General features: G+C 37.4%; 1 protein-coding gene across 2 annotated transcripts in view; it reads right to left on the reverse strand.

The window, feature by feature from the left end:
• Positions 1 to 18,195, reverse strand: part of chinmo (Chronologically inappropriate morphogenesis) — an 84,441-nt gene that overhangs the window by 42,382 nt on the left and 23,864 nt on the right. The window contains exons 1-2 of one of the 2 annotated variants that reach the window (XM_034968645.2): positions 6,720 to 6,819; positions 1,964 to 2,109 (exon numbers count right to left, since the gene is read on the reverse strand). In XM_034968645.2, coding sequence (XP_034824536.2) covers positions 1,964 to 2,109; positions 6,720 to 6,772 — 199 coding nt within the window. In that variant the 5' untranslated portion in view covers positions 6,773 to 6,819. Of the gene's footprint in view, positions 1 to 1,963; positions 2,110 to 6,719; positions 6,820 to 18,195 lie in introns of those variants that run through there. The other variant, XM_069500156.1, reaches the window with a different exon arrangement.

Raw genomic sequence — 18,195 nt, forward strand, 5'->3', positions numbered from 1 at the left:
AAAAAAATAGATGAAATATGTACTTGCATAAATGTAGAGATCAACGATAAATCAACAATGTTTTTCTCGAAAACTTCGCGAAATTATTCAATTCTTGTTTTTGGTAACATTCATTAATTTTTATGAATCACCGGTGTTTTGTTTTTCAATTCGCTAATAAACAAACGTGTTTTATGTTTTTTGAAGGTCTTTATTTATACCCACGAAAAAATCACGCCAATCCGTTGCACCGTTGCGACGTGATTGAAGGACAAACCAACAAACAAACACACTTTCGCATTTATAATAAGGGTACCTACTGATTAGTGAGAACACATTAATTTTAATTGACGGGTTCTGGAATTACGTTCGTAAAGAAAATGTAGCAAAAGATGTACGACCGAATATTCAAATGTCTCTTTAGCCTTTACGAATAAGAGCGGATTTAGTTTTAAGTGTCTGATTTTACCGTTCTTATAACATTATAGGCTTTGATATCAACTGTTCCGACGACGACTGCATTTAAACTGCAAGCCAATTGCAATATTGCAATTGACACAACTGCATCGTAACTGCCAATCGACTGCGCAGTCCATGTGGAGTACACATTGTATGCCCATACTAGAACTGCACACCAACTGCAGTTGGACTGCGCAATCGGTAAGCAGTTGCGATGCAGTTCTGTCGTAGTACCACATGAGTAGATATAGTACTATTATATATTCTGTGGTTCTGTCAATTACAACCTCAATAGTTCAACGGGTAAAAGAGTGGACTGAAAACCGAAAAAGGTCGACGGTTCAAACCCCGCCCGTTGCACTATTGTCGTACCTACTCCTAGCACAAGCTTAACGCTTAGTTGGAGAGGAAAGGGGAATATTAGACTTTAACATCGCTAATATTCTTTAAAAAAAATGCAATAGCACTGTTTGCATTCCAAATGAAATCCTTAGACAGAAAGTCTTACCACACGTTAACAAAATCAAAACAGTTCGATAGCGTGATAAAACCCATACGAAATACGTTTTTTAAGAACTTATCTTAGAAGTTTCTTATCAGAATTAAGTACAAGCTTAACAAATAAATTGTTAGATAACTGTGACAAGCGAGTTACGGAAATGCGAATAACAAAATATAAAACTCAATTATCACGATGTCTAAGCGCCGATTCTAATGCGTGCTGATAAGATTGATAATATGACAATGAATTCACTTATAGTCTTGTCTATATGAAGATAACGTACGCTAACGCTACGTGTAGGAAATAGTACATTGCTGTCAAGGCCGGAAATAAAGCAATTGCCGGCCGAGTAATATTAGAAGGACGAGGCAAAGCCGAGGACTTCTCAAATGATTTATAATGCTTAAAAAGGACCAGGTGCTCTAAAAGAGAAAATAATATAGTTTATTGCTAAGAAATGGTAATAAACATATTATTACCATCTCTTATTTATAATAATATCTTTCTGCAAAAATAATATGCAAACATGTACTTAATAGGTAATCCATGTATTTTTTTGTGGTTCCGTACCTCAAAAGGAAAAACGGAACCCTTATAGGATCACTTTGTTGTCTGTCTGTCGGTCTGTCAAGAAACCTACAGGGTACTTCCCGTTGCCCTAGAATCATGAAATTTGGCAGGTAGGTCTTATAGCAGACATTCGGGGAAAAATTTAAAAACTGTGAATTTGTGGTTAAATCCCACAAAAAAAACTTGTGGTCATGAACTAATAATTAGTACCTATTTTCAATTTTCGAAGTAAGATAACTATATCAAGTAGGGTATCATACGAAAGGTCTTCACCTGTGCATTCTAAAACAGATTTTATTTATTTTTATGAATCATAGTTGAAAAAATACGATGTAGTACGGTGCCGGACACGCCCTTGGCCGGTTTTTTTTTTAAATGCGGATGCATGAGCTTTGCCTTTCTGGAGTTCTATAATATCTTTGACAGTAATAAAGTGTTATAAGGGAGACTCACCTTCGCAGTACAAGGTGACGTCGGCAAGACTCTCCGAGTTCCAGAGGTTCGCGAACGACGTGGCTAAGTTGGAGCCGAAACTGTTCCATTTCAGACAGTACTGCTGCTGCTGGGAGTCCATACCCGGGCCGCCTCGGATACCTGCCCTGTAGCAAGAGGAGACCAACGTTACAATGGCTCTAGCCGTCCATACATCTAAATTAAATAAATCTTTAAAGCCTCAATTGCTCAACCGGTATAGGAGTGGACTGAAAACCGAAAGGTCGACGGTTCAAACCCCGCCTGTTGCACTATTGTCGTACCTACTCCTAGCACAAGCCTGACGCTTAATTGGAGAGGAAATGGGAATATTAGTCATTTAACATGGCTAATAGTCTTATTTAAAAAAAAAAAAAAAAAAAAGGAAAAGGTGACTGACTGACTGCCTGACTGATCTATCAACGCACAGCTCAAACTACTGAACGGATCGGGCTGAAATTTGGCATGCAGATAGCTATTATGACGTATGCGTCCTCTAAGAAAGTATTTTTGTAAATTCAAATATTGGTGAAATAGGGGTTTGAAATTTGCGTAGTCCACGCGGACGAAGTCGCGAGCAAGCTATTCTCTACAGTCATAATATACGACAAAGCCGCTTTCCGTCGTCTGTCCCTCTGTACGACCTTTTAAACTGCGCAACGGATGTTACTGCGGTTTTCATCAATAGATAGCACTCTATCTATTGATGATTAAAACGACATCCAAGAGAAAGGTTTATACGTACCTATAAACCAATAAAGTTTGGTGTTAATTTGTTGAAATAAATTGTTCAAGATATCGAAAAAAATCAAGCCGACTAAAAGCTTTCATCTAAAATGTTGTTAATTCTTTTAAAATAATATAACGAAATAACCACACTGACATCACATTAGCATCTACTTTGCTCCCGTGCGAAGCCGAGGCGGATCGCTAGTCAATTATAAATTTTAGTTGGAGGTATCAAAATAACCTAGGAGACATTAAGTATAAGTAAAACGGTGTTTTTATTGTTTTATGCCTTTTTAAATGAGCGAGATAATGAGGATCGAAGTGAACTTTTCTGGTCGAAGTTTTGTTAGAATCACAAACAGGTTGTGCAGTTAATGAACAAGCGTTGTTAGGGGTAGAAAATAAATATTTTTGATTATAATAATAAACTTTTACAAATACTTTTGAATCGTCAAAAGAATATACTATTCATTCGTTATGCCAAGAACCAGCAAGAAATTCGCAAATTTTTTCTGTAAGCCCGAATTACTGTTTAGATTATTAAATTGGGTTACAAATGTGGATACAAATTAACAATCGATAACGTACAGCCAAACTAACATGGTTGCGTGTAAATTTTTAATCTTCCTAACAGCTGCTTGGTTTCCACGTTGTTCCGGCGTATTAAGTATTTATTAATTCGCCTATTAGAAGGCGGAAATGTAAACTGATCATCAATGTATACGATGATATTTATTGTTGCAGTGTGGCAACAGTATTAAAAAAAATCAAATAACTAACAAAAAACCGGCCAAGTGCGAGTCAGGCTCGCGCAATGAGGGTTCCGTACTACAGTCGTATTTTTTCGACATTTTGCACGATAATTCAAAAGCTATGATGCATAAAAATAAATAAAAATCTGTTTTAGAATGTACAGGTGAAGACCTTTCATATGATACCCCACTTGATATAGTCACTCACTTCGAAAGTTGAAAATACTAATTATTAGTTCATGACCACAATTTAATTTTTTTTATGTGATCTAGCCCTAAATTCACGGTTTTCAGATTTTCCCCCAAATGTCAGCTATAAGATCTACCTACCTGCCAAATTTCATGATTCTAGGTCAACGGGAAGTACCCTGTAGGTTTCTTGACAGACAGACGGACAGACAGACAGACAGACAGACAGACAACAAAGTGATCCTTTAAGGGTTCCGTTTTTCCTTTTGAGGTACGGAACCCTAAAAAAAATCAAATAACTAACAAAAACTGTGTTTCTAGTTATTTGCCAGTTGAAGGGTTGTAGTGTTGTGTGTCCCTACTAAATTTTAATGTAATTTGCTAGAAAATCTAGAGACGCTTCGTTTTTGTCAATAGAAACAAGAAAACGCCTAACAGAAAATCTTCAAGGAATAAAAAGTTACAACACAGTATCCATCAAACAAACCGAATCTATGAAAAAAATATTTTTCACTTCTCATGCTCGTAAAGTTCTTTTTTATGCTTGTTGTAACTGAACTAAAACTGATTTTCATGCTCTTGTGCATAAAGTGTACATAGGTAAGTACAAAATTGCTCGAATTTTACTTTAGACATGTACTTATAATATTATTATTGTTTCATTTCTTCGCAATCGAAGTGAAAAGCAATGTGTATAAAACTCGGTCATAAAACCCATTTTATCCTCGACTTAAATGTCAGCCCTCGCCTTCAGCTCGGGTAGATAAACTCTCGGCTAAAATGCTTGTTTTATGCCCTTGTTGACAAACTACTATTTTTCGCTCTCTGTTTATTTAAATTTGACTCCGTTGTAGGTATTAAAACTGCGAGGTTATGTAAAAAATTCAAAATTGCATGATTTTAATTAAAAGTTTGAAAATGATTAGTAATAAAATATACTTCAATAAAATACTTTACCTGAGTAAAATAATTGTATGAAATGTTTCACATGATAAAATTATTATCAATGATTTTTTTTATAACCAAAACATTAAAAAAACTACTTAAACGAACTTTGAACTTTTACTAATGTGAATAATATATTCTGCGTGCATAAATAAATAAATACTTGATTAATTGTTGCTTTTTTTTTACTTTTGTGAATGATAAATCGATCTATCGTATTTGCTAATTGTTAATGAATGAAACTAGTTTTACAGCTTGAATTTAATAGCTTATTTCCTCTTTAAAAACGAATTGAAAGGCGTTTTAGTATCGTAATATTTAAAATAGCTGAAATAGAATATTTTGTTTAAATGCAAATGTGTGGTATACTTTGGCTCGTGTACCAATAGCTGACCAAACTTCTGAATTTTTTTCTATAGAGAAAAGTTTGTCCAAGCATGTTTTCATCGGAGGCGATTCTAGTGGATATAACGAAAAATATCACATATTAATTTCCAATTTAGGTCCACGCGATACGAACTTATTTTAATTTTAGTGTCGTCGAAAATGGAGTAGGTACTACCCGTTAAAACTAAAAGTGCGTAAAATTTAACTCCTCACTGTATTTTAACTTAATGTGTAAATTTCATGTTAAAAGTATGATTTTAGTCCCCTACTTTTAACATGACCGTTGACCCGTAGAGTTAAAATGGCGCGTGAGGAGTCATTTTGTACGGCCTTTAAAATGAAAAGACGTGTGTGACGGACCTACAGGAGAGATTTTTTTCAGCATCCCTGAACTGTAGGAAAATTAAATGTCGATAATGCTGAGTAGACATTGATTATTTTTTAATTTTCACTAACGTTTATGTTTCTAAATGTCCACCAGCTATTAAAATTGCAGAAGCTAGGCATGTCACTTGTACTTTGTACTCACGCAAGAAATTGCGGAACCTACTTTTTTATGCAAAAACTTCTGGAAAAAATTGTGGAGTTGAGTTGAAAACTCTAGAAGAGATAGAAAAGGCAGTGGAGGGTTGGTTTAACGCCATAAGTACGCTATAAATTATGTCATTATAAATGGTGCAAAATCTGTAATAAAATAATAATATGTCCTTTCACTTGAAAACTAGTTCGTTATCTAGAACGGATTTTGTAAATAATTTTTGTCATAAGTCGTAACTAAAATGTCAACTAGAATCTCAAACACGATTTATATACAAAGAAATAGTAAAGTCATCGTCACCTGGGTTAGCTTTTGAAATAGTTTTCAAAAATGATTTTATGTAGGTAGGTATCTATGTTACATATTAATCATAAAAGACTCCCGTAGAACAACTTGCGCATATTTTGTTTATCATTTTTTCATTATTAGATAACATCCAGTAAGTACATGTAGGGCATAGGCTACAACATACGGATTTCCCGTGTAAGATATAGCCAGAGATAAACAAAGACAAAGATGTCGTGTGAACTTAATTATTCGTCTAGCTATTAACAATAATAAATATTTATTTAAAACAACTAGGACTCAATTTGTAAGTAGAAAATTTGAATTCTTAAAAAACTAATGTTAGTAATAATTTTGTGGAAAAAAAAGAGACTACTAAACATTTACATTGTGGCCTCACCAACACTTGAATAATGAATTCAAGCATAAATTGGTGAGGTGAGTCCATCTCACTCGCAAACTCAGGGTGTGGTTGGTAGGTACTTTGAGCGCAGCCTTGTCAGCAATGATGATGACTTCTTCCGTATTACGGCAAAGAAGTCATCCGTGTGCTTCTCTACGAACATACCTGACGCTAAACAAAAAAGCTCAACAGCATCCTGAAACCATTATTATATTGCACCCTTAAGGTGTCTATGTCGTCCAATAGTTGACCCACAAGCCTCCCGAGTATAAATTTCGGCAGTATGCTCTACACAGCGTTATTTTTGCATCTTTAATATATACATTAATTCAGCTATTGTCAACGATTGAAAACAAACACGTATATTTCAGCTATTACTTAACTTAATCATAGACACTATGCCAACGCCTATAGGTAGCTGCTTTTGCGTAGAATCCTGTTTACAGCAATAAGATGCAACAAAACACCGAACACAAACAAAAGCCATGCAACGTACACAATTAAAATTACCTTCTGGGCTGGGAACCTCGTAAATCCCACCGGACTTTACAATTTTGGACCATTTGGCCTAAAATGCCAGCGAGCACGGTTCGATACGGTATCGATTTGATTCCCAAGCACTCCGTTACAGTCTAACTGTACATTTGCATGCGTGCACGTATACCTGCCCAGAGTATATTGAGCCGTTCGAACCTATTATTTGCGCTATGACCTCGGGAAGGGGGGGAGGCCAGGTTAGGTTGGTGGGAGCAGAATTTCGGCTGCGACCCGGTTCCGGAATGCAGCACACGCGCACGCGTACTGAAGAGGGGGGAAGGGGGACGGTTGCATCGAGTTGCGCAAAGTGCCGCGGCAACGGTCAACGGGATAGAATAATTACTATGTAGAAGCGACAATGCGTCTGAACTAACAAAGGAAAAAGTTTCCACCATGTTGTGACGACTTAGCTAGAAATATAATCTTATTCAATATTTTCAATAGGTTTTATAGGACTGAGACTTATTTATTTTAGAAATAGGTACATCAATAATTATTAAAGCAAAGTATTTTCCGTGCTAACCGTAATTTCAGTAATTTTTCAAGTGACAGTAGACAGATAAAGGACAATACTTATGGCTTTCCCTTTAGTATAGTTACCTTTTTTTTTTAATAAAAATAATTATTACAATAAAAGTTAAAGCTGCCTTATCTAATTACTATACAAATCATGCCCGCGTGGAATGGTGCCAAGAATACTGGCTGCATTTCCGCGCTAGACAGCCAGGCTGATCTGTTGCGCAAAAAATGAGCCTGCCCTTCTGTCACCAGATGAGGCTATTAATCGCGGTGAAATGTCTCGTAAAAAATTTTAGCACTAAGACTCCATGGCCCCAGGGTCTCCACTCTCCACGGCAAACGGAACAAAAATGTAACTCTCGATAAGAGAGGCATACCTGCGCCGCTTGCCGTTTTCAGCTGTTTCTGCTGCTTTCCCTCATAAAGTTCGGACACATTATACGTATGTTTATTGAAACCACAGACCACTTAATATACCATCTACCAGCTCCAAAACCGCTCTATCATGCCACACGATGCGTCGAAGACGTCTTGCGGCGCCGCACCGCACGTGCAACGGACTTGGGGCCTGTACCCGTAGTATAAGATTTTACGTCTCACCAAACGTTGCTAGAATTCGAGAGTCGAAACACTTCCGCGTTATAGTAAACTGGATCTTAAAGGCCTTGTTTTAAAGCTCAAGTTTATCTACACATCTACAGCCAACGCTCCAAGCGGAAACGTTGCGACTTGCGAAATTAAAATCAGTGGCTTTGAATTTTTGCCTTAAATGCAAGGCTCTTTAGGTCCATTTTACTTTGACGTTATTGTGTTTTGATTATCGAATTCTAGCAACGTTGGTGAGACGTAAAATATTATACTAAGCGTACAGAGAGACGAGGCAGAAAGGGGTGATTCGTTGCAACGCCATACTTTCTGCTGGCGCAACGCATTGCCCGTGTGGCAATGCGTTGCCGCCAATACTGAAATCCACAGCGGTGCGGCGCGGCGCCGCAACGCATCTGAAACGCATCGTGTGGCCTTAATCTTACTCTATGCGCTAAATTGTTTTGTTTATTGATTCATGAACCTGTGAACTGTATACGTAATTTATGCATTTAAATTGGTTTAAATAAATAAAGTAAAAAAACCTTATCTTCATACACTAATTCACAAATTTTGTTTAATTGAACGGGTTCTAATAATGAAGTTTGCCGAATAATGATAATGAAATACTTGAATAATACATAAGCGTATAGGTCATTTGCATATATAAATGAATATTAGCACCAATTTTGTAGAATATACTTACAAATATTTTTCCATTTTATATCAAAATTATTACATTGTATATTTAAGGCATAGTAAATAGGCATATAAGTGGAATTTTAGTTAAGTATTCCAAATTTTTTCAAAGTTATTTGCAGTCATAAACATTTGATATTAATTACAATAGATATTGTGTCTTACTAGATTTGTCAGTTTTGGCGGATTATAGCGACTAAGGGCCTGTTTCATAGCTTCCAAACTTTATCTGATGAATAAATTTGACGTCATGACACTTTTTGTACTGGGAATCTGTCAAAATGACAAAATCCGTTAGATATAGTTTATCTGGCGGATGTGAAACTAGTTGTAAGCTTGTCTCAAACTTGTTGTTCCTTGTCAACGACTTATAAAGAACTAGATTATGCCCGCAACTTAGTCCATGTGGATTTCGGTTTTTAAAAATCCCATCGCAATTCTTTGATTTTCCGGGATAAAAAGTAGCCTATGTCCTTCCCCGGGGTGCAAATTATCTCTGTACCAAATTTCGCCAAAATCGGTAGAACAGTTGGGCCGTGAAAGGCTAGCAGACAGACAGACAGACAGATACACTTTCGCATTTATAATATTAGTATGGAAGTACGGATAGTATGGACTAGTATGGAAGACCACGAGCTGTATATTGAAGCATGCTCAAAGGTGTCGTTTTACCCAAAGATGCGTACATAAACACCGTCATTTGTGCCGCCTGCGTATTGTACAATATACAAGCGCATTTAGTCCTAACTTTTTAAAATACGAATGAAGGAGCTTTGCCTGTCTAGGGATTTATAATATCTTCGTTCCTTGCATCGATATAAATGACAAGATATGGTCAAGCGAACAAAATTTCTCATGGTTTAGAAACCAAATAAATCAGCGCCACCTCTTAGATAGTAATGTAGGTAATTAACGACCCGTTTGAAATCCAGACGTCACTGAGGTTGCATTGGTACACATTACACAAGCACCAATGAGTCGGTGGCATTTTGTTTGTTCAATAACCCTGTCTATACGAAGTAATATATAAGTCAATGGTTCCTTGTATAGAAAAACTTCATTCAAACAAATAAAAGCTTCATAAACTCGCCTTTCGAAGTAAATAATATCATTCAAGAATAGAAAACAGTGTTCACGGGTTATGCCAATGTCCGCCCTTTATTTGGGTTAACATGCTCTGCGAACCGCGAAAATCATCGGAGGCATTCCCTATTCAAATGTTATGGTAAATGGGAAAACTTTGGGAAACGAACTCGTTTTATGTACCTACCTATATTGAGATTTTTGGCCCCTAAAATATGTGCGGGGCTTTACTTATGTTTGATAAAGTGAATAAGCACGAATAATTACGTGTAATTTTCATTTTCTTTTTGTTTGCGACTTTTCATAATATTATGTTTCAATGAAAATTATCTTAGGAAAAGCTGACTGACTGATCAATGCACAGCTCAAACTACTAGACGGATCGGGCTGAAATTTGATGAGATAGCTATTAAATAACGTAGGCATCCGCTAAGAAAGGATTTTTGAAAATTCAACCCCTAAAGGGGTAAAAGAGTGGTTTGAAATTTTTGTAGTCCACGCGGACGAAGTCGCGAGCATAAGCTAGTACCTAAGATGATGCAGTACGATTTTATGCGCATGGATTTAGATTATTAAAAATCCCGTCGGAACTCTTTAATTTTCCGTAAAAAAAAATATATTACTGATATAGCAGTTTTCAGTCTAAAGAAAACATGGCCTTAAAGCTACGTCCACACTCCATGTACTAATAAAAATTTACGTAGTGCGTCATGATATGTGAAAAATTTTGTAATCACACCTTTACGTGGAAAATTCGTTATGAGAGTTTGGGAAGAAAATATGTACGCTGCAGCGTTCAACACCAACGCTAATTTTTAGGGTTCTGTACTTCAAAAAGAAAAACGGAACCCTTATAGGATCACTTTGTTGTCTGTCTGTCTGTCTTTCTGACAAGAAACCTATAGGGTAGGTACTTCCCGTCGACCAAGAATCAGGAAATTTGGAAGGAAGGTAGGTCTTATAGCAAACATGAGGGGAAAAATCTGAAAACCGTGAATTTGTGGTTACATCACAAGAAAAAAATGAAAATGTGTTCATGAACAAATATTGCTATTTTCAACTTTCAAAGTAAAATTAATTTACCAAGTGTGGTATCATAATATGAACAGGTTTTTATTTATTTTTAGGCATAACAGTTTTTGATTTATCGTGCAAAATGTCGATAAAATACGATTGTAGTACGGAACCCTCAGTGCGCGAGTTTGACTCGCACTATGGCCGGTTTTTTGTGAGTGTGGGCGCGGCATAAAACGAAGCTGTATTAAAGTATTTAAGTAGGTACATTTGATAATGTTGACACATGGTGCATCTGACCTATTTGTCTAATTGGAGTGTGTGTCATAGAGCACTGCTTTGTACTTGAGTTAGTTCGTAGTTGTTAACCTACTTAGGAATTTAATAATAAATAGCTTTGCGGCTGCGGAAGAATCTTTTAATGAGAGATTCTTTATTTTACGTAGGTAACTACTGATGTCTGATAGTTTACACGTATGTTTAAAGATAGTAGTTTGTTAAATAATTTAAAAAATATATATATATTTAGTAGTTTGTTTTTTAGGGTTCCGTACCTCAAAAGAAAAAACTGAACCCTAGGATCACTTCGTTGTCTGTCTTTTGAATGCACTAGACTCTTTTTCGTTACATACGGAGCATGCTTGCCTTAAGATGCCTAGTCACACTGCCTTGAGAGAACTAAATGACGTGGCAGGAAATACGGACGCCGTGTTACACCAAAAAGTTTTGTTCACAAAACACTGTATGTATGTTTATGTGTCGTATACATCGAAACTAGTTGGATATTGGCTCTACGAATGAATAACCAAGTTCATGTTCATTCGAATGCATCATCACTTATCATCAGATGAGATCGCAGTCAAGCGCAAGCCTGTCAATGATGAAAAAGAAAGCCTCTATCACGCTGATTTTGACAAATGAGGTGTCGCTGGGATCACGAACTCCAAAACGAAAAGTGGTAAAGCAAACCTTGATTAGAAATACAGGTAGATTTTTTATAAATTAGCTTTATATATAAAAGGAAAAGCGACGGGTTGCGAAGCTGAAGTGGCAATGGGCAGGGCACATAGTTCGTACAACCGATAGACGTTGGGGTCCCAAGGTGCTGGAATGGCGACCTCGCACCGGAAGACGCAGCGGTGGAAGACCCCCCACTAGGTGGACGGACGACATCAGACGAGTCGCAGGGAGCCGCTGGATCCAGGCGGCGCAAGACCGTGGCGTGTGGAAGTCCCTACAAGAGACCTATGTCCAGCAGTGGACGTCTATTGGTTGATGATGATGATGATGATGATAAAAGGAAAATCTGACTGACTGATCTATCAACGCACAGCTCAAACTACTGGACGGATTCACAATTGAAAAATGAGTTTACTTACTTTTATTTTCAGAAGACGGGCATAATCTATAGGGATCAAGACAGTTAGTTACCAACTTCGTCAAGGTAGTTACAGTACGCAGCAGAAAGTAATGTACATCGACCTTTAGAAGGAGATAACAGATTTGTAGAGCACTGTCTCTGTCGTTGAGGCCGACAAAACGTCATATAGGTAAGAGTGACTGAGAAAACGCTCTACAAAGCCGAAATGTCATTCAAAAGGCCGATGTACATTACTTTCTGTCGCGTACTGTACCTACTTTAAAACAAATTAAAAATTTATTATTGTTTTTTACATAAATGGTGGGAATAGTTTGACTGACCATTGCATAATTTGTAATCGTCAATATAAATCCTTGCTAAAATTTACCTACTGAGTAATGACGTTTAGAAACAAAACATCCTGTATATCGCAATGCGATACGAACAAACACCATAGCGTGCAATATTCCGAAAAGAAAAACTGCCTTTTATGTAATGTCACGCTCCTTTCATTTTCCTTATAATCATTTACCATAAAACGTTTTTCTCCAAGCCAGTCAAGCTTCAAGCCTCGACCTTGACTGGAAACCTGAAAGTAATCGTTAAGGTAAATTCACCCTGAAGCCTTTACTTTAATATCAAGTGAATAGAAAGTCGCTTCTATTTTCCGACCAAGGACCAATTAGGTATTATTCTTCTATAGCACTAAAAAGTCCTATCTAACTCGCCGACCATCGAGAATCGATTTCTTGCTTTATTTTTTGGGTGTACGACTATTATCAGAGTATTATGAAGAGTACTATGCATAGCATAATAATCTTCCTCCATCTTTATATATAAAAACAAAAAAAACAGGAAGTCATTTTTGTTGCAATTTTTTTGCTTTCTCAATCCGTTGCTATAATATGATGATGGGTAACTATTCTATAGGATTTTACCTACAGCAAATCCATACTAATATTATAATTGTGAAAGTGTGTCTGTCTGTCCGTCTGTCTGTCTGTCTGTCTGTCTGCTAGCCTTTCACGGCCCATCCGTTCAACCGATTTTGACAAATCCATACTAATATTATAAATGTGAAAGTGTGTCTGTCTGTCTGTCTGTCTGTCTGTCTGTCTGTCTGCTAGCCTTTCACGGCCCGTTCGTTCAACAGATTTTGACAAAATTTGGTATAGAGATAGCTTAGATCCCGGGGCTACATAGGCTACTTTTTATTCCGGAAAATCAAAGAGTTCCCATGGGATATTTAAAAACCTAATCGATGCGGACGAAGTCGCGGGCATCACCTAGTAGGTATTAACGCGTAAAATTAGTATTTCACACGTTCAGAAATTAGTGATCTCGAATCATCATCATCATGATCAACCCATGACCGGCTCACTACAGAGCACGGGTCTCCTCTCAGAATGAGAAGGTTGTTTTTGGCCGTCACGTTGGCCAAGTGCGGATTGACAGACTTAACACACCTTTGAGAACATTATGGAGAACTCTCAGGCATGCAGGTTTTCTCACGATGTTTTCCTTCACTTTTTGTTTAAAAAATTGCGTACCCGGGATCGAACCTCCGACCTCCCGAATAGGAGGCGGACGTCTTAACCACAAGGCTATCTCAGCTTCCATAGTTGTGATGAAATCTAAAATTTTTACGGTTTTGATGTATACTAATTGAAATTATACTAACCTTGAAAAGGCGGATGTGTTTTGAATTTTTTACTTTTGCTAACACTGCTTTAGGTCAAAAGTTATCAACAAAAAACAAGAGATAGAAAAATATAAAAAGACATTTATTTGTGCAATTAAAAATATTTAACTACCGCATTATTCAGTGATAATTACAGTTTTCACCAATAGATAGAGTGATTCAAGAGGAAGGTTTATAGCTATAGTTTAATTCTTAAAGCAAGTGATATTTAATTAATTAAAACGCACATAAAACTCCGTAAAGTTAGAGGTGCGTGCCCAGGGTCGAACCTCCGACCTCCGATTAGGAGGCCGGCGTCTTAATCACTAGGCTCTCATCGCTTAATCTCGAATCGATCTCGAATCATTAATAGAAAAATAATTTTCCGGATTTTTCAAAATTCCCACGCGATGGGACGTAAAGAGAATTTATATTTTTGACGTGCGATTTCCCAACTTTACATGAACTATTAGTCATCATCATCATCATCATCAACCGATAGACGTCCACTGCTAGACATAGGTCTCTTGTAGGGAATTCCACACGCCACGGTCTTGCGCCACCTGAATCCAGCGGATCCCTGCGACTCGTCTGATGTCGTCCGTCCACCTAGTGGGGGGGTCTTCCAACGCTGCGTCTTCCGGTGCGAGGTCGCCATTCCAGCACCTTGATACCCCAAATTCTATCGGTTTTACGAACTATGTGCCCTGCACATTGCCACTTCAGCTTCGCAACCCATTGAGCTATGTCGGTTACTCTAGTTCTCGTACGGATCTCCTCATTTCTGATTTCATCACGTAGAGAAACTCCAAGCATAGCTCTCTGAGTGAGTGACTCAGCTCTCTCATGAGGCCCATAGTTAGCGAACTATTAGTATTTCACCTTAAATGAAATAGCTTCGAAAGTACCTAATAAGAAGTGAGCTGGAAGGCGTCGCGTCGTACCGCACGCGAGGCATATAAAAGCTGCATTAAGGTACTCCTACACACGCCAAGCCATATACCCGAAAATAACGGGTAAATATAAATGCAGATAACACGAGCTTTAGTAATATTAATAAAGTATACTGTGGCCATGGCCCTAGCAGTAGCTAGATGCTATAATTTTCAGTATCTAGATATAGCACACGACAGGTCGAAATGGCAATCGGGGAGGGAACGCACTGCACACCCGCACAGCCCCCGCGCTGACCCGGTGCGGGATAGCGCGAGTGACGTGCGGGTGTGCGGGGCGTCCCCCTGCCTCATACCCCGATTGCCAACTCGACCTGTCGCGTACTATACCTACGCAATAATAACGATTCCCGAAGTCCAAACTGATTTCAGTTACGACAAAATAACTCTTATATGCTTAGCTCTGAAATTATAATAATTTTATTTCAGGCAATTATAATATAACCCATAACAATATACACACAATATGAAGTTATTAAATTAATATTAAAATTTAATTGAATACGAATATAAATGTAAAAAATGGAGGTAACAATTTAAAAAACTAATCTAAGTAAAGGTGTTGTTGTCGCCAGTCGCACCGATGCAGGTTGGACCAATGTTTTGTAAAACGATTACTAAGATCCTCTACAATAGCACACAAGATAGCGTTAGTAGATAGTGTCAGTCTTTCCCAGAAGGAAGCCGTCCTCGCTCGGAGTATGGCGAAGAAGTCAGGGACCCTTGCAGCAGTCAACTTAGCTTTAGCACTGCAGAAACAGATTATGACATAGCTGATGCTGATAGTCCGCCACGCCGGCCCAGTGTGGATTGACAGACTTCACACACTTTGATGACTTTGAGTATATTATGGAGAACTCTCAGGCATGCAGGTTTCCTCACGATGTTTTCCTTCACCGTTATAGCAAGTGATATATATAGTTTCTTGAAACGCACATAGCTTCGAAAAGCTAGAGGTCAACCCCCGGATCGAACCCCCTACCTCCCGAATAGGAGGCCGAAATCTTACCCACTATAGCATAGTGGTTAAGATGTCGGCCTCCTATTCGATATATATGATACTGGCACTGTGTGTAATTCAGTTTTTTTTATTTTTTTTATTCATGTAAACTTTTACAAGTGTTTATGAATAGTCAGGTAGTTTTAATTTACCACTGGTTCGGAACGCCGTTCCCACCGAGAAGAACCAGCAAGAAACTCGGCGGTTGCTCTTTTTTAGTCATTCTATAGGATACCTAGCTATTCTATGAAATACCGGGGTTGTTTTGACAAAGTATAGAATATTTTACCATTTCATACATTTCCTAGGCATTGTACCTATACAATTCCTAAGCATTCCATACAATTTGTTAAAAGTTCCTAGGAATTGTATAAAAAGTAACATTTGACCTTTTGACCCTTATACAATACTAGATATAATAGACATGCAACCATAATCACAATTGTAAGTATACGGATACGGATACGGATATTTATACCTGAAGACATTTTTCATTCCGAATTTCATACCATACCTATTGCTGTTTAGAAATTGTATAGAACACCTAAGGCAAACTATGAAATCAGTAAGTACCCTTATTATAAATGCGAAAATGTGTTTGTTTGTTGGTTTGTCCTTCAATCACGTCACAACGGAGCAACCGATTGACGTGATTTTTTGCATGCGTATAGCTAAAGACATGGAGAGTGACATAGGCTATTTTTTATCGCGGCAAATTAAAGAGTTCACACGGGATTCTTAAAAACCTAAATCCACGAGGACGAAGTCGCGGGCATCAGCTAGTAAAAAATATTTTATACATTTCCTGAATGTTTTGGTATTCTATAGAATACAAAGGTATTCTTTACAATACCAGACTATACAGATTGACGGTAACATATACACCGCTGTATTTGTGACTAAGTAATTGTTTGAAAATACATTAAATGCGTTACGTACCACTGAAAAGATCATAACAGATTTGACTAGCAGATACCTAAATAGAAACAGCACAGGTCAATGGCCTTGAACACTATTCTTGTTGGTATGTTTATAGATAAATACCTATACGTTAATGTTTCATCATGGAGAATAGATTTCGGATTTTTCATTGTTTGGCTTTGTTTTGTTAGAATAAGCTTTTAAGATATAACTGCCGTACATTGTTCGTCAATGATTTTAAAACATATACCTAAGCTTATGAAAAAAATAAGTAGATACATTGCATACATATCTCACATTAACTCTGCGACACTTGGTTCACATTAAACGCTCATGGCCAGCGTGACAGACTATGGCCAAAAAAGAGGAGACCCGTGCTCTGTAGTGAGCCGATGATGGGTTGATCGTGATGATTTTTTATTATTTTTATAATAAATATAGCGAGCAAACGAGCAGGCGGGTCACCTGATGTTAAGTGATTACCGCCGCCCTACCGATGATGGTGAAACACTTAAGAACTGCAGATGTAAATAAATGTAGACCATTATTCAAATAGTTCCTTTATTTTTAAGGGCATAGTACGACTCGTAAGAGTACATGTCCGTCGTTACGCAATACGTTGTCGAGACGTATGCAAACCAGTTTTCTAAATTTCCAACTGCCTCTTAGATGCATTCATTACGTATTCAAATCGCTCACAACTTATCTCCTAAGCATCGCAATTCCTATCTTCGTTGGTTCATCAGTTTTTCACGTTGTAAGTACGAATGATGCGCGATCAAACAGATAGAGAGACAGGTTTCAAAATAGTAACTATAGTTTCTTTAAAAAAGTTAATAAGTGTCATAGTAACTTCTCCATTTGAAAACCGAATAGAATAGAATATATTTTTATTCAAGTAAACTTTTACTAGTGATTTTGAATCGTCAACTAGTTTAATTTACAACTGGTTCGGAATGCCGTTCCTACCCAGAAGAACCAGCAAGAAACTCGGCGAAACAGTGCGTGTTGTCAGAGATGACATATGGATATTAGACGTAGTCGCCAACTAGAGCCTCTTATAAGAATGCTCAGAGTCACTCATCGGGCAATGAAGAGATTCTGTCCTTGCGGAGTTTCTCTACGTAATTAATTCAGAAAAGAGGAGACCCAGAGTAACTGACATAACTCAACGGGTTGCGAAGCTCAAGTGGCAATAGCTACATAAATGTACTTCGAAAAACTGATAGACGTTGGGGTCTCAAGGTGCTAGAATGGCGACCTCGCACCGGAAAGCGTAGCGCAGTATATCACAAACTTTTCCCTCCTGCAGGTTGAATCATCATATCAGTGCATTTAATTTGCATTTATGCAATGCGAATTTAGAGCTATTTATATTGTCTCTATCAATTTTGAGCAGATTTTCCGGTTCGCGGTGTTTTGGAAAGCCCGTTCTACACATTTTAATTCTGTCAATAATATCTTTGAATAATTAATTTTGTGGGACTCAAACTACTTGTGATTGTTTGTACTCAATTATCATCAGCCAATTTTCCTGGTTAATTGCTTTTACATAAAGGAAAACAACATTGCTACATTTGAATTCTATTAGAATTCTATTTCAACTACACTCATTTCTAATATTATGTAAGTTT

Source organism: Maniola hyperantus, chromosome 1 (genome assembly GCF_902806685.2).
Source record: "Maniola hyperantus chromosome 1, iAphHyp1.2, whole genome shotgun sequence".
NCBI lineage: Eukaryota > Metazoa > Arthropoda > Insecta > Lepidoptera > Nymphalidae > Maniola > Maniola hyperantus.